Raw genomic sequence first — 26,793 nt, forward strand, 5'->3', positions numbered from 1 at the left:
TCTTGTTTTTGCCTCCTCTGTTATTTTTGGTTTTGCCTAAAGACTTAAATATCATCTGAGAAGCACAATTCTTTTAGTCATATTTCTGTAGTTACATATGAGCCCAGTTGATACGGTGATAAGGTGTCATGGGTGAGGAAGTCTTCTATAAGATTATGTCTCTGTCTTTTAGTGAGCTGTGCCCCTGGCCTGTGACTTACTTAAGTTCTTCTCAGGATTTTTTTTTTCCCCTCTTGGGAGAGACTGGAAGGCAAATTGGGTCTGGAATTTGGTATTTCCCTTCACCTCGCTCACTTAGGTTCTGATAAAACTGCAGGAGGTTATGATCGGGTAAAAATAGTTTCTCTTGAGAGAAGACCTTTTTAAGAAGAAGAGAAGGGTCTGTGAATATTTTTAAATGACTACTTATCTTTCCCCACTGCTGGAAGCATGGGGGGATTATTCACCATCAAAACTTGATAGGACTCCTGTAGGTAAAATTCACAAAAGTGTGGGAGCCCCTTTTGGACTGGGTGCCATTGGAGTTTTTACCTCTCAAATCCGAACATATTAAGCCTTTAGCAATTTGTAAATTACAGGTTAGGTTATCCTATCCCAGTGCTGGTTCCCAAGGAGTTTTCTACTCCTGGGCTTCTGTTACAATAAGATTTGGTTCTCTCTATCTCCTCACTTCTGGGGGCAGCCATTTACCCTATGACCCCAGTTATCTGATGAATCTAAAAAGAGTTGATTTTGTTTGTTCAGTTTTTTCTTGTTGTGTGAATTGGATAGGTTACTTTCTTATTCCTTATATGGTAGACCAGAATGCAGTCATGTTTTTGAAACATCAAAGATTTGCTTCTTCTAAAGTTTTGATCTCTTAAAAACTACTTAGGGTAATATACTTTGTTTTTCTTTTAAAAGAGGGAAAATGTAAGATTTTTTTGATGATTAACTTTTGGTTTTTGTTTACTTTTCTCAAATAGATCCTAAATGCCCAGGAGATGTTGATTTTCATAATAGTGACTGGGACATTAAGACAATCACCAGTTCCTTGAAATTCTACCTCAGGTATGCCTGATTTGAATTGGTAGTTTGCTTTTCATAGCTGGTGAAATTTCTCTGGGTGTTGAGTGGAGTTAATGTGGTCTCAGTTCCGGGAGGTTGGATAGAATTGCTTAAGAAAAAACATGTGAAGATGATTTCTGGCCAAGAATGTGCAAAGACTATTTTTTAAATCTGAGAGTTTAAGCAAGAGAAGCATAAAAATAATAGAATTGTTGTTGAAAAAAGGCTAAAAAGATTATGTTCAAAAATCATGCACTTGAAATAACTGAGTATGTTTTGCTCTTCACAGATAGAGTGATGTCATGATGGATTCACTAGTAGAATCAGGAGCTGGGACTATTCAGGGTGGCTAACATGTTTTAGAGGATAATACCCATTTTGAAACGTCAAATTGCATTGGGGCAAAAATGGTCTATATGTGTGATGTGCTACATATCATGTATTAATCCAGATAATGGAAATAAAAACCAAGAAAATACAACTGTAATAATGTTGGAGCTAAATGAACTGTCAGCAGTATGGAAAAAAGTTAGCTCACCAACAAAATTTGGGAATGTGCAATATTGATGAATATATTATTCAGTTTATTGGCATAAATTTATATTATGCAAAAGGTGTTTGAGACATATATATTTTTAAACACATTGATTTCTTACCACTCTTTATGTCTCATAGTATATATCATGCTTTATGTGTGAAAGCCTCTTCTTTTAAATGATTGTGTTCTTGAGCCATTAAGATTGATACATAAGCTCTGGGAAATCTCATTAATCCAAAATACATTGGGTTTCAGATATTACTGTTAAATGTTTTGCTACTGTAGCATCATCTTAGAGCTTTCCATAAACTTGAATGTTCTTTCAGTGTTCATCTGCTGATGAAGAAAATAACTGTTATTGGAGGGTTTATTCTGTACTAGGCTGTGGCTGGTTGTTTACACTGATAGTGTCATTGTTTTCTTCTCCCATTAACCGAGTGTACTAGGTGGTACTTGACTCATTTTGCAGATGGGGAAACCAAGGTACACCACTTTCTCCATTAAGTATTAGCCATGATCCCAGCTTGTATTTTTTAAATCTAAGTATCTCTGACTTATAAGGCCCCTGGCACTGGGTCATCTTCTTCTCCTGTGCCCTATCCCAGGAGCTTTGGCCTTCTTTGAATGGCTTGGTAATTTAATAAAGACAGAGAGCAATCTGTTATGAATACTTTAAGAAGACTTGTTGTGATGAGAATAGTGGGAATAAGTGATTCTGTATCTGTAGCTTCCTTCAAAGGAGTCTCAACATTTTCTTAGATTTGTAAGGCCTTCCCCACATTGCATTATTCCCAACTCATCCTATAATAGGCAGTGTGGCCCTTTTCAAAGATGAGAGGGTCCAACCTGAAAGTGTGAGTGGGCAGCAGCCCAGTAAGTGATATTTGTTCTTGAGACTCATCGATGGTTCTGTAATATACACCAGCCAGTAAATACCCTTTAGAGTTCTCAAAGATAGCTGTGTTCCAGGGCAGGTCTCCACCCTCTGTTCTAGGTAACTAAATCACCCCTTATCTCTAACCTTTCAAGAGAAGTCCTCTAGAAATCATCCCTTCTCTCTCCTCTATTTTTATCCTCTCTCATTCAACTGGCTCTTTTTCCCAGCATGTAATTATGCTCCAGCCACATACATCTTTAAATCACTAAATGGTTCAGTAAAAATATCCTGACTGCTTGCTCTGTGCCAAGTGTGATGTTAGGCACTAGGCAGTTGTGTATAGATATGGTCTCTGACCTTAAAGAACTTATTCTAGTAAAGGGGACAGTCAGAAGACAAATAATCATACAAATATAATAAACTCTAATAAGTACTCTGAAGGAAAGGTATAACATGCTATGAAGGCATTTAATAGGAAGATGTCACCCATGTTGGTTTAAACTGAGGTTTGAACTGTAAGTTGGAATTAACTAAGTGGGAGTTGGGCTCCAGACAGAATATGTGAAGACTTGAGGCAGGAGGGAGGAAGGCCCCTTCAAGAAACTACATGAATCAGTATAGGGGGAGTATTGAGTGTAGAGAGGGAGGAAGAGGTATGTAAGGGCCATATCATTCAGGGCTTTAAAGGATCTTTTAAAAATTGGGGTCTAAATTTATCTTAAAAGTAATGGGAATATATTGAAAGATTTTAAACAAGAGGTGCATACTGAGATTTGTATTTTGAAAAAAAAAAGTATGGCGATTAGATTACAGTGATATAAAATGGGCAGAGGTGTGTAAATCAGCAGGCTATGGCTGTCTTCCAGGCAAGAGATGATGCTCATGCTTGGACTAGGGAGTAGCAGTAGATATTCCTAGAAATAAGCATATTCAAGAGATCTGAGAAGTAAAATTGATGAGTTGGATATGAGGATTAGGGATAGGGAGATAAAAAGGTGACTTCCATGTTTCTGGCCCATACAACCAAATGATGGTCATGCATTTACTGATTTGAGAATCACAAGAAGACTAAGTTTGAGGGAGGCAATATGTTGGAATTTGGATATATCAACTTTGGGTACCTTTGAAGAAATCAGGGCACAATATTAAGCAGGCAATTGAATACATAGGTCTGAAACTCAGTGATGAGCTCATGGCTTGAACTAAAATTTGGTGATCATTAACCATACAGATGATAGTTAGAGCCTGGAACTTTAAACAAGATTGCCTAATGAGATACTTTACCCCTTCTGAGTGAGGACTAAGCTCTGATTTTTTTTTATCTTGCCCAAATTCCTTTCTAAGGGGTTTGGGGAGTCGTGCCCTCCAAGCCATAAATTCTCATCGGATGGATTTTATTTAACCCTGTATATCATGACTTACTTTCCATCTGGCATAACACAGGAAAAAAATGAAAATGTTTTACCCCAAAATATATTTTCTTGCCATACCTTGAAATTGCCCTGCAAAGTCTCTTGTGGGAAAAATCCACATTCTATAGAGAATCCCCTTCACCCATTGTTTTCCTCCATTTCTTTCCAGATCCAGGAGATAATCAACTAAGAGCCAGGTGCCCTTTTAGGTCTAATAAGAAACATTTTAAAACCTGCTCTCTCTAAAGTCTGGTATCTGAGAGATTCCTCTACACAATAAAACTTGGTCTCCACAGTCCTTTGTCTTAACCTGAACATTCCTTTCCACTGATCCCAGGTTGTCAGAAAAACTCAACCAATTGTCAACCAGAAAATGTTTAAATTTCCCTATAGCCTGGAAGCCCCTCACTTTGAGTTGTCCTGCCTTTCTGAACCAAACCAGTTTATTTCTTAAATGTATTTGATTGATGTCTCATGCCTCCCTAAAAACATATAAAACCAAGCTGTACCCCGACCACCTTGGGCACAAATTCTCAGGACCTCCTGAGGGCTTTGTCACAGGCCATAGTCACTCATATTTAGCTCAGAATAAATCTCTTAAAATATTGTACACAGTTTCACTCTTTTTGTCGACATCAGCCAAGCTTCTGTGTCAAGTAATATACACTCCCGGTCTGTACTTCTTAACTCCCCAGTTCCTTCTTAACTCGTTGTAATCTAACTCTTACCCCCTCTGCTCCAGTGAAGCTGCTTTTGCCAGGGTCACCAAGGATACCCTCAATGCTGCACACAAAGCACAGTTGTCAGTCTTTACCTTACTTGACCTTTTTGTAACATTTGAAGTTGTTAACAAGCCTTCTTTGATACTTTCTTCTGTTTTGGATTCTGCTGAATCACTTGCTTTTTGTTTTTCTCTAACCTCTGGTCATTTTTGTCAATCTCCTTTATGGGCTTTCTACCTGGTATTTTCCAGGGCTCTCTACTTATTTTACTATAGTAGAACGACTGAAAACTGAAGTATCCACAGGGACCAGGAAATAAAACTGAGTGAAGTAGACTATTTTCGTATTAAACACTTTGCACATTGAACCTTTATTTGCATGACAAGCCCTTTGTTTACATACAAACAGCAGTGTTGTTTACTTCTACAAAGAACCAATAGAGCCAGATCTTTGCATTTTTCAACAGAGACAGGGGATATGGATTTGTATATGAAATATCTCATTTTAAAATATTTTGATAATTTATTCAATTCCATTTCACTTTTATACACTGTGCTGGACAAAGAAGAAATAACAGAAGGCCTCATGTAGCTGTTTGACTGCCAGTTTGCCAGCTCCCCTGGAGAAGTGGCATCTGTTCTTGTGGTTTCGTCATCTGTTCTCTAGGTTCCTGATTTTCACATCTGCTTCTCTAATCTAGCAGAGCCCTGCATCCAGCTTCTTAGTAGACATCTCCTTCCTGAGGTTTCCCTGACTTAGCATCTCTACTTCCCTCTTAATCAACTCTTTTTCTCTTCATTCACCCAAACCAAATTGCTCCCTCACCTTCATACCCAATCAAAGAAGGAGTTCTTTCTTTAATATTTTTCAAAACACTCTCCTCACCTATTCCTTCTATGCTTTGTCACCCAGGCTGGAATGCAGTGTTGTGATCATGACTCATTGCAGGCTTGCCCTCCCACCACACCATTCTCTCTCTCAGGTTCAAGCAGTCCTCCCATCTCAGCCCCTTTAGTAGTCTGGACTACGGGCACACACCACTATGCCCAGCTACTGTTTTTATGTTATTTTAAAGAGGTAGGGGTCTCATTAAGTTGTCCAGACTGGTCTCGAACTCTTGGGCTTAAGTGATCCTCCTGCCTTGGCCTCCCAAAGTGCTGGGATTACAGATGTCAGCCACCACGACCAGCTCCTCTGTTTGTCTTTTATTATCTTTTGGTTGGATTACTACAGTAACAACAGTGGCAGGCAGTATAGTATAGTAATTAAGAGCATGGACTCAGGAGACAGACTTCCTGCTTCTACCACTTATTAGCTGTGTAATTTTGGATGAGTTTTTAACTTCTCTAGGCCTCAGTTTCCTCATCTATAAACTGGAAATGGTACCTACCTCACAGAGTTGATATGAGGTTTAAGTGGGTTAATACATGTAAATCACTTAGAGCAGTACAGAGTTTGCTTTTCTTATAATTATTAGTTGATTATTTACTTCCTCAGAGCCACCTACCATGTACCTTTATTTATCATCATACTTGTCCCACTGCATTGCAAGTTTTGTGTATGGTGCTCTTTTCTACTAAACTATTATCTCCTTGGAAGTTTGGACTGTTTCTTTTCATCTCTGGATCCCCAATACCTGGCACAATGCCAGGTACAAGTAGATGCTCAGTCAGTGTTTTTTGACTAAATGAGTAAACCCATTTGAGCCTGAGTTTCCTCCTCCCGTAAATGGGAATTTGGATAACTGCTCCGCCTCACAGGATTATTGGAAGAATCAATTGGGAGGACAATTGCAAAAGCACTTTGGAAATTCTAAGGATCTATCAAATTGTAAGGGATTCATGGTAGCATTCAGAATGGGTCCCCTCTGGAATTTTGTGGGACTGATTTGTGCCTCTTTTCACTTTTGCGAGCTAGTTGGAGACCTTGCTAGAGGGCTCAGCCCATGTTTTTGCAGCTCTTTTGTTGAATTACTAGCAACTTGGACTCCCCTGAGGAAGCTTCAGGTGAAGAGAAAAATGTATATAATCCCACTAAACTGTAGGGCTCAGGAACTTCAGCCTTGCTGTCCCCAGAACTAAGAATCCAATATCCAGCTGCTTTCTTCCCAAAGCAACTGACAATTTTCATTCATTTCAGGAATCTTTCTGAACCTGTCATGACCTATAGGCTTCACAAAGAGCTGGTCTCTGCTGCCAGTAAGTATTTATGTTACTAATTAACTGTGTTGTCCTAGTTTCTTAATGTTTACTGTAATAAGCCTTGAAAATTGTTTGAGGGGAAGTGATTGAGGGCACAGAAACCTAAAACACATACACACATTTTACTCAACTGCCAAATGAAAGTATTCTTGCTTGCTGTCTAACTCAAGAGTTCTATTATTTTTCATAATTAGTATTACTTAAGTAGGCTTGAGAAAATTGGTTAACGTGAGGGTTGTGATGAATATAAAGACTTTATTTATATATGTATTCATTGCCTCTTCCATCAGAACAAGAACATTGGCTCACATTACCAGGGGACAGCAAAATGATTACACGACAGTTGCCGTTTCAAATTCCTTCAGCATTTTGCCTGTTCAAATGCTCTTCTATTGTGTTGTGAACCATTGTTCTTAATCTGTTAGTGCCAGCATCAGATTTTCTAGATGAGAAAACTGAGGGAGAGGACGTTAGTACATAGGAAATAAGGCATATAGAATTACCCCCAAAAGTTGGCGATTAAAGAAGCATTGAAAGTTTTGGCTGAGGCCACTGTGTGAGTGCCCCTCTCCACCTCAACATGGAGGTTCTGCCTCATATTCTGTATCATATCCTGTGTGGTGTAGAGGATAAAGATTCAAGGGACTTAACATCATAATGGGTCTTTGTTGAAACAAGGGAGCTTTGTTCTTTACTTCTGAGCTCTCAGTGATTTTAACAGGAATCCAGAGGCAGCAGCACACTTCTCAGTACCACAAGGAAGGTGGATGGGAATAGGCTTCCAGCTGGAAGTTTATCTGTGAGACTTCAAGAACAACCTGCTGTTCCCGGAGTTCTGACTCCCTCTGAGACAGTCTTCTCTTCTCATTCTTCTCTTCTTTTCTATCTTCTGTTTTCTACATCTTTTTAGACCTGTTTCTTCTTGTGTGTGTGTTTTTCTCTCTCTCTCTGCCTTTTTTCTTTCTCTCTCTCTTTGTGTCTTTGTCTTTGTTTCTGGGTCTTTAATTTTTATTGTATTTCAGTGCCTATTTATCTCTGTGTCTTTTCATCTCATTGATTGTCTCTCTGTCTCTCTGTGTCTCTGGTTGTCTTTCTCCAAATCTGTGTGTGTGTGTGTGTGTGTGTGTGTGTGTGTGTGCATATATATGTGAGAATTTGCTCAATCCAGTTGCCCAGAAAGCCAAACCATTTATCTCTTACTCTTCTCTCTCAGAGTCTGATAACCTGGATTACCGCCTAGGAGCTATTCACTCCCTGGTATACAAGCTACCAGAAAAGAACCGAGAGATGCTGGAACTTCTGATAAGACATTTGGTCAAGTAAGTAACTACTGGATTTTCAGAAAAAGTTTCTATTAGACAACTGTCCCATGTGGTTGGACTACACAGAAGCTGCCTCTCAGCTCTTTCAGCCCCAGCCCGTAAGTGCTTCTTTGGAAGGCTGAATGCTCTGTGAGGAAGGCTGTTTTGCCTTGACCCATGTACATATCCTCTTAGAGTCTTCATGGATGTGGGTTGTCTCAGTTGAAAGGTAACAGCAAGGTAGAGTGGGCTTTGCCGTCAGATGAGCCTGGGGTTGAATTGAAGCTCTGTAACTTATTTGCTGTATAATCTTAGGCAAACCTCTCTGAGTCTGTTTGGTCATCTGCACAATCCCTATAATGAAGGCCAGTTGTGTGGATTAGGATGAACACAGGTAAAATGCATGTCACATGAGAGGCTCTCAAGAAATGGGACTTTTTGTTAAGATTCTGGTCAACTTCTTGCCCTGGTGTGGCTGGCAGTAGCAGACAGTGGGATCCTGGAGAATAGTCCTGGTGACAGGCACTGAGATAGGCAGGTGAAAGGGGCACATGTGTCCCACAGTGGTGCTTCCTGGCCAGAGGATTTAATATTGTGATTCAAGATGAATTTACTTGGCTTAAAAAAAGGCAGAAAGCATTCTGTCCAGGAACCAGCAGACCTGGGATCTAGTTTCATTTCTGCTTTCTGCTATTAGTTCATTTTGTGACCAGGGACAGGTCACTCTTAAGGCTTCTCTTGGTATGTTAAACAGTAAAAAAAAGTGAAAACAAGCTTAAAACATTGTAATGTATTTTAAGTGTATATATTTAGCAAATGCAGTTGTCTGCATACTCAAAAGATGCAGTAATGATACATTTTAACCTCATTTGGAGAGGCTCTGAAACACCAAACTTGAAGCCTTTAATGAAGGTGAGTTTCCAGGTTAATGACTCTTTTGGCCTCCCGCTGTAATAAATCCTGAGTGCTTTGCCTATCTGGACCTCGAGTTTTCCTATTATATGTGAGATCGCCAAGATCTGATTCAGCTCTGACTTTCAAAGACTGTTTTCTACACTTCTATAGCAAATGAATATTGTGGACACTGATGTAGATAATAAGCAGAATTAACAAGAGAGGATGGCTTTTATATTTATTGCCAGTGTTTGCAATTTGAGCTAATAGAGAACATTAAGAGGCATCTGGTCTCCAAAAATTAATTTGTGATAATCTCAGTAAATGTACAAAAATCAGCAAAGAAGCTATTTGCATGTTAATTTAAAGTTGCCCTGGAGGAGTCTTTGAGTCCAAGTTCCAGATCTGTCACAAATATGCTGTGTGACCTAGAGAAAGTTCCTTCCACTCTCTGGGCCACAAGTTTGTGCATCTATAACATGAAGGGACTGAAGCAGTTAATCTCAAAGAGTTTTTCAGCTCTGACTTTCTGAGAGTCTCAACATGTGACAAGAGCCAAGGACTCAATTGAGGATGCTCTTGCTTAGTGAGCGTCAGGGTGCCTACTTCCATCTGCCCAAAGGCTGGCTGCTTGGCTTACTTTAAGAATCTTAGTCTTCAAAATCTTGAAATCAAAAGAAGACATGAACAAATAAATCACAGAAATAGAATGGCAGATACTCTTAAATATGTGGTAATATGCTCAAGCTCACTCATAGTAACAAAAATACAAACTAAACCTATACTGAGCTACCATTTATGGACAAATCCTAATGCTTATTAATGAGACTATGGGGAAACTGTCCTCTAACACATTTATTGTGTTAATGCAGTATGGTTCCAGGAGAGGGGATTTGACAATACCTAAAAAATCTAAACATTTGGTTATCCTTTGACCCAGCAAAACAGGGTAAAACAGGGTATATGATATTTTAGCTTTTTTTTTTTTTTAAGGCATATACTCTAAAGATACACCTCCACAAATACAAACAACACATGCACAAGGTTTCTCATTGCAGCACAATTTTCAAAAGCAAAAGATCGGAAACAACACAAATATCTGAAAATAGGGGACTAGTCGAGTAAATAAGGATGTATTAAACAATGTAGTATTATGCAGTAATTTAAGAAAAGAATGAGGAAGATCTCTCTGAACTTTGTTTTGTAGTGATTTTCTGGGATATATGACAATTTTCCAGCACATAAAACAAGCAATAACATAAAAAATTTCAAACTATAAAACAAGGTTCATAATATGCTAGCTTTTATTTTGTAAGAAAAAAGAAGAAAATAAGAATATGTAAGAATACACACACGTTTAAAAAATTTTGTCAAATGAAGCATACACTAAGATAAATTTTAAAAAACTAATGACTCCAAAAGTTAAATGTAGAGTTGTCATACATCCAGCAATTCCACTCCTAGGTATATGGCTAAGATAAATGAAAATATGTGTCCACACAAAATCTTGTACACAAATGTTCATAGCAGCATTATTTCATAGTTGTTGAAACGTAGAAACAACCCAAATGTCTGTTAACTAATGAATAGGTAAACAAAATGTGGTATACAGGCAATGGAATATTATTCAGCCATAAAAAGGATGAAGTACTGATACATGCCACAACATGGATACACACCAAAAGCATTATGCTAAGTGAAAAAAACAAGACACAAAAGTACATATATGATTCCATTTATATGAAGTGTTCAGAATAGACAAAGCTATAGAGAAAGAAAGTAGATGAGTTGTTGGCAAGGTCTGGGAAGTGGGGGTGTGAGAAGTAATGGGGAGTAATTGATAATGAGTATGAGGTTTCTTTTTGGAATGATGAAAATGTCTGGAATTATATAAAGGGTGACAGTTGCACGGTTTCGTGAATATACTAAAAACCATTTAATTTTAAACCTTTAAAAAGGTGAATTTTATGATATGTAAAATATGTTTCAATAAACGTGTTATAAAAATAAACTAATGAAAGTGGTTATTATAGTGGATAGGTGTGGTAAGTAGGGAGGAGGGGATAGGGATAAGAGCTAGATTCCTCTGAGTATACCTCCTTATATACTTATGACTATTAAGCCATATTAATGTTCTACATATCCAAAAAATAAAATTAAATCAAAAATTGTAAACCATAAAATTGAACACCAATAAAAGCAAATGAATTTAATGAACCTAAGTGTTTATCAACTTGATAGCATAATTACAGAGAGAAAGCAATTATTTCATCTAACGTGTCAACACAGTCCTCTGACTCATCCTTAATGAGATGTACTCTAGAAACAAGAAGAGCAAAATTTTAAGCATCACTCAGTAGGTTTATTAATAGTAGCAATATAATTTAACTTGAAACACACACATACATCTTATGAAGATAAAGCAAAAAAGTAAATATGTTAATGTGATCACAAGCTAAGCTTTATAGTGTACAAAAGAGATACAGATATAAAATTAAAGACATGAGGAAAAATTTTTTAACATTAAAATTAAGAATGTTAATATGAATTCATGATTTAAAGAGAAAGCAACAAGAAGAAAAGACTTTATTCACTGAATCAGTCTTGAAGGAATTCTACCCAAAAAGAAGTGATTACACTTAGTACCCAGTTTTTTGTTTTTAAATAGCATTTCCTTTTCAAAGGAATCAGGGGTGCTTAGAGAAATGGCTGATTCCATGTCTGGAGCAAGGAAAATACAAGGTTAGTCTTGGATAAACAGTACCACCAAGCAAGAAAGAATGGAATCACACTAATAGTGTCATGTCCAGAGGACGTAGAAACCTTGAAAGGGCTGACACCGATGATGTTTGAGTCAACCTGAACATCAATAACAATAAATAATGTATTTGATTATTACATGTTGAAAAACAAAATTCTTGTAGGTAGGTAGAGGAAGGAAAGCTCTTTATTGCAGAAAGAATACCAGCTAATAAACATAGGAGGAATGACAGAATTAGAAAAATCATTAGTTTGCTATCTAAGTGGTCTGTTTTAGTCATGAATCAAAACTGTTGGGTAAAAGGGTATTGAGGAATAGGATGTTCACATTATTCCAGTGTATTACTGACAAGTTACTAATCACAAATAAAAAACAATGTATCTTTACGATGAACCTATCTGGCAGACACCACCTTAAGTAATCGATCAAAGTTAGCATCAGTAATAATGGAACAGGCCAAGTGCGGTGGCTCAGGCCTGTAATCCCAGTTCTTTGGGAGGCCGAGGCGGGTGGATCACCTGAGGTGACAAGTTCGAGACCAGACTGACCAACATGGTGAAACTCTGTCTCTACAAGAATACAAAAATTAGCCGAGCATGATGGTGGGTGCCTGTAATCCCAGCTACTCTGGAGGCTGAGGTGAGAGAATCACCTGAACCTGAGAGGCAGAGGTTGCAGTGAGCTGAGGTTGTGCCATTGTAAATAATGGAACAAACCACTTATGTACCACCTAAGTAGATATAATAAAAATGATAATACATAAACTGTGAAATATTTTTGCCAAAAATATGTAGCTTGAATCATATTAATTCTTTCCAGTTTGTAGGAAATAAAAAGTATAGAAAAACACAGAGTATTTGACAGTCTATAAAGCTTTTGAAAAGGCTTGGACTTTTCAAAAAGTCAATGTTGTGGAAAAAATGGTAGAGGTACTGTTGTACATTAAGGGACTAAATAAACAAACAAATGCAATGTAAGAGCTTTGATTGGATCCAGATTTGAAAAATGCAGCTATAAAAGACTTTTTACCCCCATAACATTTGAGAAAATTTGAATATGGACTAGATATTAGATGATATAGAATTATTGTACATTTTCTAAGATGCGAACATGTTATTGTGGTTTTGTAGGAAAATGTGCTTATTCTTTGATGATGAATGCTGAAGTATTTAGGGTTGAAGCAATTTACTTTCAGAGGATTAAGAAAAAATATAGACAGAGTAAAAGCAAATGTGGCAATATGTTAATTTTTGAGTCTAGGTATAGATAGTATGTGTCTTCCTGTACCACTCTTTCACCTTTTTTGTATGTTTGAAAATGTTTATAATGAAAATTGTAGGGAAATGTAAATAAAAATATGCTTAGTTTCAATAGAGAAATTTACACAGAAGAAGAAAATTCATGTGTTTTTAAAATGCACATAATTATCCTGCCTGCCAACTGCTGCTTTCATCATCTGTATGATGAGTACATCTATGCCTTTTTACTGTGTTTCCACTGCCAGCCTGTTTTCCAGGCTAATAACAGGCAGACCCAAACTGACCTCAGCCACTTTGAGGTTCTCAATTATCCAGTTCTTTTTGGTTAGTATCTGTAGCTTCTATTAGTCAGAAATAGGAGAACTCTAAGGTCACCTACCTGGCAAACTTACTGCCAGTGGAATGTTACAATGGAAGCAAGCTCCGGGCTTAATTCTGCCATTCTTATAGCTATTTATCAGCAGGCAGATGAAAAAAGACTTGAACAACCTGTTCTGCAAACTCAAATGAAGTCCCAGCTCTCTGTCCTTTCAGATTCTCTGACAACATCTTGGATGAAACGTTCACTGGAGGCAGATAAGATTGGAGTCAGGCAATAAAATCCTACCATCTAGTACCCCTTTGTAACCTTAGGCCTGGGCTACCATTCTGAAGAGTATGGGTTATTAGGCTTACTAGATTCTATTTACTTTTGTAATAATACTTCTCTTATTTGAGACTCAATACTGTACACTGTATAAATTACAAAATATTTAAAAAGCAAAAAAAAAAAAAAAAAAAAAAACAAAACAAAGGAAAAGCTTTCTATTCCCAACATTCAATAATCATTATTATTAATATAGTTCAGGTTCTTTAGAATCTCTCTCTCTTTCTCTGTCTCTTTCTTTCTTCTCTCTCTCCCTCTTTTTCTCCCTCTCTTTGTGTGTGTGTGTGTGTGTCTATGCATTTTTGTATACATATACATGTTTGCATTTTTTTTTGCCAAAATGAGATTATGTTGTTCTTTAGTCTACTTTTTCCATTTTAACAATTTTGACTTTTCCAGACCATATTAACATTTTCCCAGTTGACCCAAAAGTGACCTTTTATAGATGTTTGTCCAATCTTGTATTCAATATAGGAACACATTTTATTTATGTCTTTTTTGTATTTTTAATCTAGCACAGAGCTTGTTTCTTTGTATTTATTGTTATTATTATTATACTTTAAGTTCTGGGATACATGTGCAGAACATGCAGGTTTGTTACATAGGTATACCCGTGCCATGGTGGTTTGCTGCACCCATCAACCCATCATCTACATTAGGTATTTCTCCTAATGGTGTCCCTCCCCTAGCCCCCCACCCTTCAACAGGCCCCAGTGTGTGATGTTCCCCTCTCTGTGTCCATGTGTTCTCATTGTTCAACTCCCACTTATGAGTGAGAACATGTGATGTTTGGTTTTCTGTTCCTGTGTTAGTTTGCTGAGAATGATGGTTTCCAGCTTCATCCACGTCCCTGCAAAGGACTTGATCTCATCCTTTTTTATGGCTGCATAGTATTCCATGGTGTATATGTGCCACATTTTCTTTATCCAGTCTGTCATTGATGGGTATTTGTGTTGGCTCCAAATCTTTACTATTGTGAATAGTGCCACAATAAACATATGTGTGCATGTGTCTTTATAGTAGAATGATGTATAATCCTTTGGGTATGTACCCAGTAATGGGATTACTAGGTCAAATGGTATTTCAGGTTCTAGATCCTTGAGGAATCGCCACACTGTCTTCAACAATGGTTGAACTAATTTACACTCCCACCAACAGAGTAAAAGCATTCCTATTTCTCCATATCCTCTCCAGCATCTGTTGTTTCCTGACTTTTTAATGATTGCCATTCTAAAGGCGTGAGATAGTATCTCATTGCAGTTTTGATTTGCATTTCGCTCTTGACCAGTGATGATGAGCTTTCTTTCATATGTTGGTTGGCCGCATAAATGTCTTCTTTTGAAAAGTATCTGTTCATATCCCTTGCCCACTTTTTGATGGGGTTGTTTTTTTCTTGTAAATTTGTTTAAGTTCCTTGTAGATTCTGGATATTAGCCCTTTATCATATGGATAGATTGCAAAAATTCTCTCCCATTCTGTAGGTTGCTTGTTCACTCTGATGATAGTTTCTTTTGCTTGCAGAATCTCTTTAGTTTAATTAGATCCCATTTGTCAATTTTGGCTTTTGTTGCCATTGCTTTTGGTGTTTTAGTCATGAATGGTGTTGCCTATGATTTTATCTGGGGTTTTTATGGTTTTAGGTCTTATATTTAAGTCTTTAATCCACCTTGCGTTAACTATAAGGTCTAAGGAAGGGGTCTAGTTTCAGTTTTCTGCATATGGCAAACCAGTTTTCCCAACACCATTTATTACATAGGGAATCCATTCCCCATTGCTTGTTTTTGGCAGGTTTTTCAAAGATTAGATGGTTGTAGATGTGTGGTGTTATTTCTGAGGCCTCTGTTCTGTTCCATTGGTCTATATATCTGTGTTGGTACCAGGACCATGCTATTTTGCATACTTTAGCCTTGTAGTATAGTTTGATGTCAGGTAGCATGACGCCTCCAGCTTTGTTCTTTTGCTTAGGATTATCTTTGCTATATGGGCTCTTTTTTGGTTCCACATGAAATTTAAAGTAGTTTGTTCTAATTATGTGAATAAAGTCAATAGTAGTTTGATGCGGATAGCGTTGAATCTATAAATTACTTTGGGCAGTAAGGCCATTTTCACGACATTGATTCTTCCTATCCATGAGGATGGAATGTTTTTCCATTTGTTTGTGTTCTCTCTTATTTCCTTGAGTGGTAGTTTGTAGTTCTCCTTGAAGAGGCCCTTCATGTCCCTTGCATGTTGTATTCCTAGGTATTTTATTCTCTTTGTAGCAGTTGTGAATGGGAGTTCACTCATGATTTGGCTTTCTGTCTATTATTGGTGTATAGGAATGCATGTGATTTTTGCACATTGATTTTATATTCTGAGACTTTGCTGAATTTGCTTATCAGCTTACGGAGATTTTTGGCTGAGATGATGGGGTTTTCTAAATATACAATCATGTCATATGCAAACAGAGACAATTTGACTTCCTCTCTTCCTATTTGAATACCCTTTATTTCTTTCTCCTGCCTGATTGCCCTGGCCAGAACTTCCAATACTATGTTGAATAACAGTGGTGAGAGAGGGCATCCTTGTCTTGTGCTGATTTTCAAAGGGAATGCTTCCAGTTTTTGCCCATTCAGTATGATATTGCCTGTGGGTTAATAATGAATAGCTCTTATTATTTTGAGATATGTTCCATCAATACCTAGTTTATTGAGAGTTTTTAGCATGAAAGGATGTTGAATTTTATCAAAAGCCTTTTCTACATCTATTGAGATAATCATGTGGTTTTTGTCATTGGTTCTGTTTATGTTTCTCTTTCCTGATTTCCCTGGACAGAACTTCCAATACTGTGTTGAATAGGACTGGTGAGAGAGGGCATGCTTGTCTTGTGCCTGTTTTCAAAAGGAATGCTTCCAGCTTTTGCCCATTCACTATGATATTGCCTGTGGATTTATTGTCATAAATAGCTCTTATTATTTTGAGATATGTTCTATCGATGCTTACTTTATTGAGAGTTTTTAGCATGAAGGGGTGTTCAATTTTATCAAAGGCCTTTTCTGCATCTATTGAGATAATTACGTGGTTTTTGTCATTGGTTCTATTTATGTGATGGATTACATTTATTGATTTGCAGGTGTTGAGCCACTCTTGCATCCCAGGGATGAAGCCAACTTGATCGTGGTGGATAAGCTTTTTGATGTGCTGCAGGATTTGGTTTGCCAGTATTTTATCGAGGATTTTCACATCGATGTTCATCAGAGATATCGGCCGGAAATTTTTTGTTGTTGTTGTGTCTTCTGCCGGGTTTTGGTATCAGGATGATTCTGGCCTCATAAAATGAGTTAGGGAGGATTCCCTCTTTTTCTATTGTTCGGAATAGTTTTGGAAGGAATGGTACCAGCTCCTCTTTGTACTTCTGGTACAATTTGGCTGTGAATCCATCTGGTCCTGGGCTTTTTTTGGTTGGTAGGCTATCAATTTCTGCCTCAATTTCAGAACTTGTTATTGGTCTATTCAGGGATTCAATTTCTTCCTGGTTTAGTCTTGGGAGGGTATAGATGTCTAGGAATTTATCCATGTCTTCTAGATTTTCTAGTTTATTTGCGTAGAGGTGTTTATAGTATTCTGATGGTAGTTTGTATTTCTGTAGTATCAGTGGTGATATCCCCTTTATCATTTTTTATTGTGTCTATTTTATTTTTCTCTCTTTTCTTCTTTATTAGTCTGGCTAGTGGTCTGTCTATCTGTTTAATCTTTTCAAAAACCAGCTCCTGGATTCATTGATTTGTTTTTAATGTGTTTTTCGTGTCTCTATCTTTTTCAGTTCTGCTCTGATCTTAGTTATTTCTTGTGTTCTGCTAGCTTTTCAATGTGTTTGCTCTTGCTTCTCTAGTTCTTTTAATTGTGATGTTAGTGTGTTGATTTTATGTCTTTCCCGCTTTCTCCTGTGGACATTTAATGCTATAAATTTCCCCATAAATACTGCTTTAGCTGTGTCCCAGATATTCTGGAATGTTGTGTCTTTGTTCTCATTGATTTCAAAGAACTTAATTATTTCTGCCTTAATTTTGTTATTTACCCAGTAGTCATTCAGGAACAGGCTGTTCAGTTTCCATGTAGTTGTGTGGTTTTGAGTGAGTTTGTTAATCCTGAGTTGTAATTTGATTTCACTGTGGTCTGGGAGACTATTATGATTCCCATTCTTTTGCATTTGCTAAAGAGTGTTTCAGCAGTGCATATACTAAAATTGGAACGATACAGAGAAGATTAGCATGGCCCCTGCACAGTACCTTTTTTTATGATACTGTTTTACCAACAAGAGAAGACCAATTGTCCTGTAGAATGTTACTTCCTAGTTTTGTCTGCTTTCTTCTTTGTCATATATTTCAGCGAATTCCTCTACTTCTTGTATTTTTTGTAAAGTAGAGGTTATATCTAAAGGCTAGATGGATTCAAGTTAACTATTTGTTGGTTGGAACAAATCATAGGTGATGTTGTATACCATATGCTGCATCACATCTGAAGATGCATAAGATTGGTTGATTCACCTTACTGATGATAATATTAAGCATTGCTATATTTTTCTACCCTGTCAATGCAAGGCTGGCAGTGTCTGTGCAATATTTTCAGCCAGTCCATATGTCTTTAATACATCTAGGCAATGGTAATTCGTTTTTACCTTATGTTATGCTCATTAACAAAGCCTTTGGTGTTGGTTGGAGATAAGGTTAGCTGAAACTTACAGGAGCTCCTCTGGCTTTTACCTGAGTCTTTTAAATACTCATTAATCACCCCTAGAGTGTGCATGTATTCACAATTAGAATACTACCATCATAATTAATATGTTTTAGATTGTGCATGAAAACTAATAAGCACATAAACCAAATTTCATCAGTTCTAATAATACTTTTTCTCAAATTGTAATCTGAATTCTATACACATCTGAAAATCAATGGTTTCTTAAAATTACACTTGTCAGGCAGCAGTTCTGATGTAATTATCATGGCCTCCACATGCATGAACTTGTAATAGCTGCTCATATTGTAGTCACTTAAATTATGTTCATTGTTGAGTTTATTTTCTATTTAAAATGTCTTCAAAAATATTACATGATGATATGACAGTGAAATTACTTTTCTTTCTTAGTGGTACATAAATAATGTTGTGCTTGTAACTCATGACTGATGAAATTCATGACATCGTACGGACTTTGTTGAAGTATTTAAAGTAAATGACAGATAATGTAATACCAGTGGAGGATGCCAAAGCTGTCAGCCCTTAAAAAAAGGCACCATCCTTGGGGAGAGGGACCTGTTTGCTTGTGACACTGATTCACTCTCCCCTGCATTATTGTCTTTTCCTTTCGAAGAGCCTTTTATTATGCAAGATTTCAAGTATATATGAAAATAGAGGAGACAGTATAGGAAAGCATTATGTGTCCATCACCCCTCCTTCAACTATAATGAACACATGGCCAATCTTGTTTCATCTATTTCCCCACCCATTTCCCCTCCTCCCATGTTATCTAAGATATGATATCAAATCTATGACATCATATTATTTCATCCATAAATATTTCAGTTTGTGTCTTGAAAAGATGAGAATTCAGGCCAGGCACAGTGGCTCATGCCTGTAATCCCAGCACTTTGGGAGGCTGAGGTGGGTGGATCACCTGAGGTCTGGAGTTCGAGACTAGCCCTGGCCAACATGGTGAAACCCCATCTCTACTAAAAATACAAAATGAGCTGGGCGTGGCAGTGCACACCCATAATCCCAACTACTTGGGAGGCTGAGGTAGGAGAATTACTTGAACTTGGGAGGTGGAGCTTGCAGTGAGCCGAGGTCATGCCACTGCACTCCAGCCTGGGCAACAGAGCGAGACTCCATCTCAAAAAAAAAAAAAAAAAAAGAAAGAAAAAGAAAAGATGAGAACTCTTTATAAGCATAACATTATCACATCTAAAAAGAAATGAGTAATAATATAATAATATTATCAATTATTCTGTGTTCAAATTTCTGCTTCCTTTTTAGTTTTGTGTTTCCAGGGTGTGTGTGTGTGTGTGTGTGCGTGCATGTATGTATGTATGTATAGGGTGGGAAAGGCAAGCATACTTAATAGATGGTTCTGTGTTCTTCTAACGGGGACATACAGTGTGTGGTTGTCTTTGCCCCCAATTATTTTCAAGAGCGCAGCTTTCTGAGATTCATTTAATTGTCAGAGCCGAAAGTCCCCTTAGATCACCTAATAACTTCATTTTACAGATGAGATAACAGATACCTAAGGATGGGAAAAGATAGGCCCAGAGACACAGTACTTTAGTAAAAGTAAAGGTAGCTATTGAAGGTAGCTTCCTTGTTTAGGAGTCAGAAGGCATACAGTTCTTAGACTCATTGGATGCTAAAGCTGGGCGAGACCTAAAAGTTCATATAGATAGCCTCTCATTCTGCCAGAGGTCTCAGTCTGGCAGTCTGTTGACAAGGTCCAGACCACAAATATATTTTATTTGTTCTGCAGTGTTTTGGGGGAAAAAAGTGATTTGGCTTCAACATTTAAAAAATCCAGGTAGTTCACATCAAAGTATACATTTCAGGAAAAAAGAGGATGTTAGCACACTGGATCTGCATGCCCACGTGGCAGCAATCAGTTGGGATTGAGTAATGGTTTCTTGCTTTGGAATGGGCACAAGCTTCTAATTTACCATAGGCCCTACCACTCCCAAATGTTTTAACAAATATTATATTAGAGTTACATTAGATGTGACCTAGGAATTTCCCTTTCTTAAAACTAGAAGTAATTCTGTTGATGATATGTCTCTAAGTGAGTGATGGGAAAATGGTGGTCTAGAGAATATCTGCTTATTTAAATGTGGCAGCTACTTCTCACCAGGCCCATTTCTCTCATGTAAGTTACCTGCCTTGCCCCTCTAGACATTTAAATTTATGACCTCTAGTCTAAACCATGCAATCAGAATCATTTTATTCTGTACTGGAGACTTCTTACAACCAACCTCAGTGGACTAGAGAGTTCAAGATTCCTTTGCTGTCAAATAACATCACATACTCTTGTTTTTTATTTCATTCATCTTGTTAACCCACAATTTGGGATGTTATTTATCCCCCATACTGGTTTTCAAAATATATAATAAAAAGAGATGCTAAATGCAAAGCAATCTCTCCAAAGAATAGGTGAACTTCCAAATCTCGTAGGAAGGCCAAGAAGGAAGAGTATCCTAAATGGGATGACAAGTAACTCCCACAGAGAATCAGAAGGTGGATTTAGCTTAGAAGAGCCCACATATGAGTTTTGCTTTATCCAGAAAAGTTAGACAAGCAGGCAGTGGGATGCAATGGGATGGCTATAAGAGTTGGGGAGCAACAAATATGGGCTTGAATCTCTGCCTTGCCATATGACCTTGCCAAGTGCTTTCCTCTTGGTAAACCGAGGCTTCAAAACTAAAATACTCTGCTTTTTGGAGTTGTGATGATTCTGTGAGCTGCTGGGACACTGAACACAGATCAGTTCCTTTCAAAGCTCACAATAGGAGATACACAAGTGTCATTGTGGTTTAGCCTTTTTGGGTCATTTGATGTTAGCATGGAGATACTTTTCCATTTTAATATCTGAAAAAACTTCTGTCACTAAAGAATAAAGATTAATTGCAGGAGTACTGAAACTGTTAAAAGGAACACATCACCAGCCCAGCAATATCAAAAGCTATGAATGGTTGCTGTTCATTTCCATCTGAATGATGCTCAGCCTTTGTCTAGGGCTTAACAGACTTCACATTAAGATTTGTCTAAGGATTCTGTACGCCTCGATTACCCACTCAGTGTTAAGAATCTGTCATTCTCTTCTGGGCCTTAGCCTTGGTAGGTATGGAGAGTGAGTGTTTCGGGTAGGCAGTTGGGCTGTTCCTACAGCCAAACTGACCAAAAGAGATTCTTGCCTTTTACTTGGCTGCCTCCAGGACTGTTTGGAAGAGCACTAGGGGAGCTCAATTCCTTTACAAATAATTCATTACTACCTGCTGTGTGACAGGCACACACACTTGGAAGTTGTTTATCACTTAGTAGGAGAGGCAGATAAGTAAACAGAAAATTGCAACTTACTCTGCTTGCCAGTGGTTTTAGTTAGGATGAGCACAGTGGGCTCTGGTCTCCCTGAAGATATAACGTTATGTGCATCTCCAAGGATAGATAGACATTTTGTGAATGTATGGAGAGGGGGATATTCTTGGTAGAGAGAATGACATGAGCAGAGAGGTATGGGGTTCTGAAACAATGTGGTATAACCAGACAACCCTAATCCAAGCAGTTTAGTATAACAAGAGTGTCAGAGGTCAGCAGTGCCTCAAGGCTCCTGGAGAGGTAATAATAACAACAGATACTTCCCAGGGTGCCAGGTACCATGCTAAAGCAATTTATCTTTATTTATTCAACAACTCTCTGAACTGGGTGCTATTTTCCCAGGTGGGAAAACTGAAGTTCAGAGAGGCTAGAGTGAGTGAACTCACTGTTGCGCAGCTGGTGAGTGGCCGTGTTGGGATTCAAACCCAGCTTCAGAGCCTAAGCTGTAAGTAGGGATTGGAAATACGGGTCAAGTTACTCAAGTTATGGAAGGATCCCAAAGTAGGAAGCCACTAAAGGGAATTTAAGTGATGAAAGTGACTAGGAATCAGAAAATCTGGGGTTGCAGGTTCTACTCTACAGCTAATTGACTGTGACTTCGAGCAAATTCCTTTCCTTCTTCGGACCTATGTTTTTTCATCTGTAAAATAAGGAAGATGATCAAGTGCAAATCTTAGTGATCCCTTTCAGCTCCTTCATATTTTTGCTTCTCTAACGGGGGTCGGGAAGGGGCTGATTTAAGAGACTGGTAGGCATTCTCTCATTGTGCTTTGTGGTTCTTTGTACATGCTTTATACTTATGTGGGCTGTTCCTCTTGCTTGGAATGTCCTCTTGCTTCCTTTCTGCCTCTCCAAATAGTTTCCCACTAGCTGTAGTCCCTCTCCATATCCCCGCCTGTCTCTTAATTCCTTCAGTGCTGTTAGCTAGGTTAGCTATGTCTAACCACTTTGACTCCTAGTTTTATACTATCTTGTATTCTTTGCTGATTGTTTCCTTTGTAATCTTTTCTTCCAATACATACTTTAGGCTGCTCCTTTCCTTCTACTTTTTAGTTTCTCTTACCCTCTATAGCACCTAACACAGTCTTGTTTGTAAGGGGATACTGGAACAAATTTTGTTAATCTTGCCCCTTTTCTTCTGGCAGTGTGTGTGAGCACAGCAAAGAGAATCTTATGACCCCCTCCAACATGGGAGTGATCTTTGGGCCCACCCTGATGAGAGCTCAGGAGGACACTGTGGCCGCCATGATGAACATCAAATTCCAGAACATAGTGGTGGAAATACTAATCGAGCACTTTGGCAAGGTATGCATTTTATTTTCTCACTACCTCTTTTCCAAACATGTGACACTTTCCCCCAACTGCCTTTTAGTGCTGTGTCTTCCTCCTTGGCTCACATTGACAATGAAAGGAAATCCCATTATGACACAATGACATTTAATGGTAACTCTTACCCTGGGAAATTAATTCATTCAGCAAACATTGCTCAAGCTTGTAACTATATTACTTTCAGACACCATGCTAAATACTGAGGGTAATGAAGAAGAAAAAGTCACTGTCTGTGCCTTTAAGGTGTTAACAATGTATAGTATTGAGACAGCTGGGTAAATAGGAAAATGATAGTATAAAAATAGTCTATATACAGTGAAACTGTATGGGAGAAGATATTTATGTTCTCACTCATTGCTAGTTTCATGGCTGAGACCCCTATAACAAAAGACCGATTAACAAGAGAAAAGTATACAAATTTATTTAATAAGTTTGACATGACACAAGAGCCTTTAGAAATGAAGACCCAAAGAAGCAGGTAAACTCTTGCATTTTTTATACTAAGTTTGATGAAATGGATCATTGTGAAGATTAGTGATTAGAAGACAGAAGGATATGATCTAATGATAATAAACTTAGGGGGATCTTAGCAAGGCTTGTTTGTTCAGATTCTTCTTGGTGTTTTTGTGTCTTCGAGGATAGGGATGTTCTTTACCTCCAGTTATAGGGAGGGTACCTCTGGAATGACCTACTTTAGAGAAAGGTCAGAGAATTCTTTTATGGCCTGCTCCAGGGGAGAAGGGGAGAAGGCAGAGAAACCTTCTTGCTTCTGCTGTTTCCACAAATGCCAAGGTGCCATATTTTGGGATAGCAGGTCCTGAACTCCATCAAAACTAAAAAGAAATCAATACTTATACTTATTTGAAACCCATCTCATTCCAAAAGTATATATGGTAGCATATTTTATGTTGCACATAAAATATAAGGCATCACACATTATAATCAGGTCAAGTATAAAAGGTAAAACAAAGATAGAGTCAGAAAATGATGCCCAGAATGAGATTAAGACAAATATTTATTGACAAGTTCTTGTAGACTTGCAACAGATGGCCCTACACTGGGGTATAAGCTTCATAGCAGCTAGTGCCATCCTAGGGAAAAGCATAATTCAATAAAGAAGGACAGGGAGGCAAAAGCAGCAGGACTTGGTGACTGGAAGTCACCAAGGATGTGGGAGAGGGAGATTTCTGAATCCTGATTTTCTGACTTGGCTGACTGGGTGGATGGGGCTGTCCTTCATACATATAAGAAATTCACAATGGGAAAGTTTGAGGGAGATAGAGAAAAGTTCAGTTTGGGACAGGTCACATTTGAGATTTCTGAAAGACATCCAGAGAACAATGCCTCGCGAGCAGTTGACTATGTGAATCTAAAGCAGGGATCAGAAAGCTTGTCCTTAAAGGACCATATAATAAATACTTAAGCCTTTGCCCGCCATGGATCTCTGTCACAACTGCTTAAGTTTGCCATTGTAGTGAGAAGACAGCCGTAGACAATATGTAAACAGATGGTTGTGGATGTGTTCTAGTAAAATTCTATTTACAAAATGGGAAACAGGCCTGTGGGCTCTAATTTGCTGACCCCTGTTCTAGAGCCCAGATGTGATAAATTGATAAATCGATTGATTCGTCCAACAAACGTGTGTCGAGTACCCACTTTATACCAGGTACTGTTTTAGGAACTCTAGATATCATCTTCATAGAGTTTATATTCAAAAAGAGTAAACAAACAGTATTCAAAGGAAGTAAAGTATGTAATATTTTAGATTATAATGAACATTAAGGAGAAAAGCAGAGAAGGGAAATAGGAGGGGTTGGAAAGTGGTTTTGCAATTTTAAATACAGATAGGAAAAGAGAAAATAAGGAAATGAGGAGGGCCTCACAGAGAAGATGACCTTTCAGCAGACATTGATAGGGAGTAGAGGAATGATTCATTCACCTATCCAGAGAGAAATGATTCTAGGCTGAGGAAATGGTATGTCCACAATCCCAGAGGCAGAAGTGTGCCTGTCATATTCACGGTACAACAAGGAGGCCAGACTAGCTAGAGTGGATTAAGCAAAAGATGAAATAGGAAAAGATGGGCTTGAAGAGATAATGGAGAGGGACATACTAGATCCTGTAGTGGAGCCTTATAATCCACTGGAAGAATTTTGGATTTGCTCTGCCTGAGTAAGATAGAAGGGGGGTTTTGATCATGGGAATAACAGGATTTGATTTAGGCTTAACAGGCTTATTCTGGCTGCAAAGTGGAGAATATGAAGGAAGTCAAAGCAAATGAAGATAAATTGAGATACATACTGTGTTCATGGAGTGGAAGACTCAACATGGTAAAGATGTCAATTCTTTAAAAATTAATCTATAAGTTTAAGGTAATCAATATGAAAATCCCAGCAAGATTTTTTGTAGATAAAGACAAGATAATACTAACATGTATGTAGAAATGGAAAAGAACTGTAAGGGCTAATACAATTTTGAAAAAGAATAAACTGGAGGTAGGTATTAATAATATTAATGCTTACTGTATTGCTTCAATAATCAAGACAGTGTACAATTGGCAGAGGTAACTTGATAAGTCCTCTTGTCTACTTCTTACATAAACAAATAGAACAGAATAGAGAATCCACAAATAGCCCTACAGAGTATGGCCTGATTATTTTTCATGAAGGTACAAAAGCATTTCAAGGGAGAGAGGGTAGTCATTTCAATGAATTGTATTAGAGCAATTGCAGCTCTTCAGGTAATGAAAGTGAACCTCAACCTAAACCTCTCATTTTATATAAAAATGAGTTCAAAAAGGATCATACATTTATATAAATCATAAAACTATAAAACTTTTAGAAGATAATATAGAAAACTGTTAGAGCCTAGGACTTATTGAGGAGACATGACACCAAAAACACAATCCATTAAAGAAAAAAAAAATCAATAAATTGACTTCATCAAAATTAAAAAGTTTTGCTCTGTGAATGACCCTATTAATAAAATGGAAAAACAGCTACTGAGTTTTGGAGAAAATATTTGCAAACCACGTATCTGACAAAGGATTAATATCTAGACTATACAGAGAACTCTCAAAGCTCAACAGCACAAAAATTAAATCTAATTAGAAAGTGGGCAAAAGACGTGAACATGAAGTATGCATGGCAATTAAGTATATGAAAAGATGTTCAAGATCACTAGCCATTAGGGAAATACAAATTAAGACCATGATGACAGATCTCTACACACCTATTAGAATAGGTAACGTTAAAAATATATATAGTGACAATACCAACTGCTGACAAGGGTACACAAAAACTGGATCTCTCATACACTTCTGGTAGGAATATAAAATTTGGCAACTGCTCTGGAAAACAGTTTAGGAGTTTCTTAAAAACTAAACATGCACTTCTTTAGGATCCATCATTTACACTGCTGGGCATTTATCCCAAAGAAATGAAAACATGTCCACACAAAACCTTTATAGGGATGTTAATTAATATTTGAAAACAATTTATTTAAAGCATTTTACACATATTAGCACATTTACACCTCATTTCACATAAGAAGAAACCAAGGTACAGAGAAGTTAAGCGACTTGTCCAGGGTCATGGAGTAAGTAAATGTTGAAGCTCAAATTTGAAATCAGGCAGTTCAAATGTATACTTTACCACCTCTAGATCTTTGTTATGTGTCTTGCAAATGGGTACCTGAAGTA

At 37.6% G+C, this 26,793-nt stretch overlaps 1 protein-coding gene and 1 pseudogene across 1 annotated transcript in view; both read left to right on the forward strand.

The window, feature by feature from the left end:
- Positions 1-971: 971 nt before the first annotated feature.
- The window catches only part of LOC111531219 (oligophrenin-1), a 75,675-nt gene continuing 49,853 nt past the window's right edge, over positions 972-26,793 (forward strand). Inside the window, exons 1-4 of the mRNA XM_023198459.1 lie at positions 972-1,050; positions 6,736-6,794; positions 8,011-8,116; positions 22,910-23,069. Of these exons, the coding sequence (XP_023054227.1) occupies positions 6,755-6,794; positions 8,011-8,116; positions 22,910-23,069 (306 nt within the window). The 5' untranslated portion in view covers positions 972-1,050; positions 6,736-6,754. The remainder of the gene's footprint in view (positions 1,051-6,735; positions 6,795-8,010; positions 8,117-22,909; positions 23,070-26,793) is intronic.
- Positions 17,858-17,947, forward strand: LOC111531228 (annotated as a pseudogene).

Source organism: Piliocolobus tephrosceles, chromosome 12 (assembly GCF_002776525.5).
Source record: "Piliocolobus tephrosceles isolate RC106 chromosome 12, ASM277652v3, whole genome shotgun sequence".
Classification (NCBI taxonomy): domain Eukaryota; kingdom Metazoa; phylum Chordata; class Mammalia; order Primates; family Cercopithecidae; genus Piliocolobus; species Piliocolobus tephrosceles.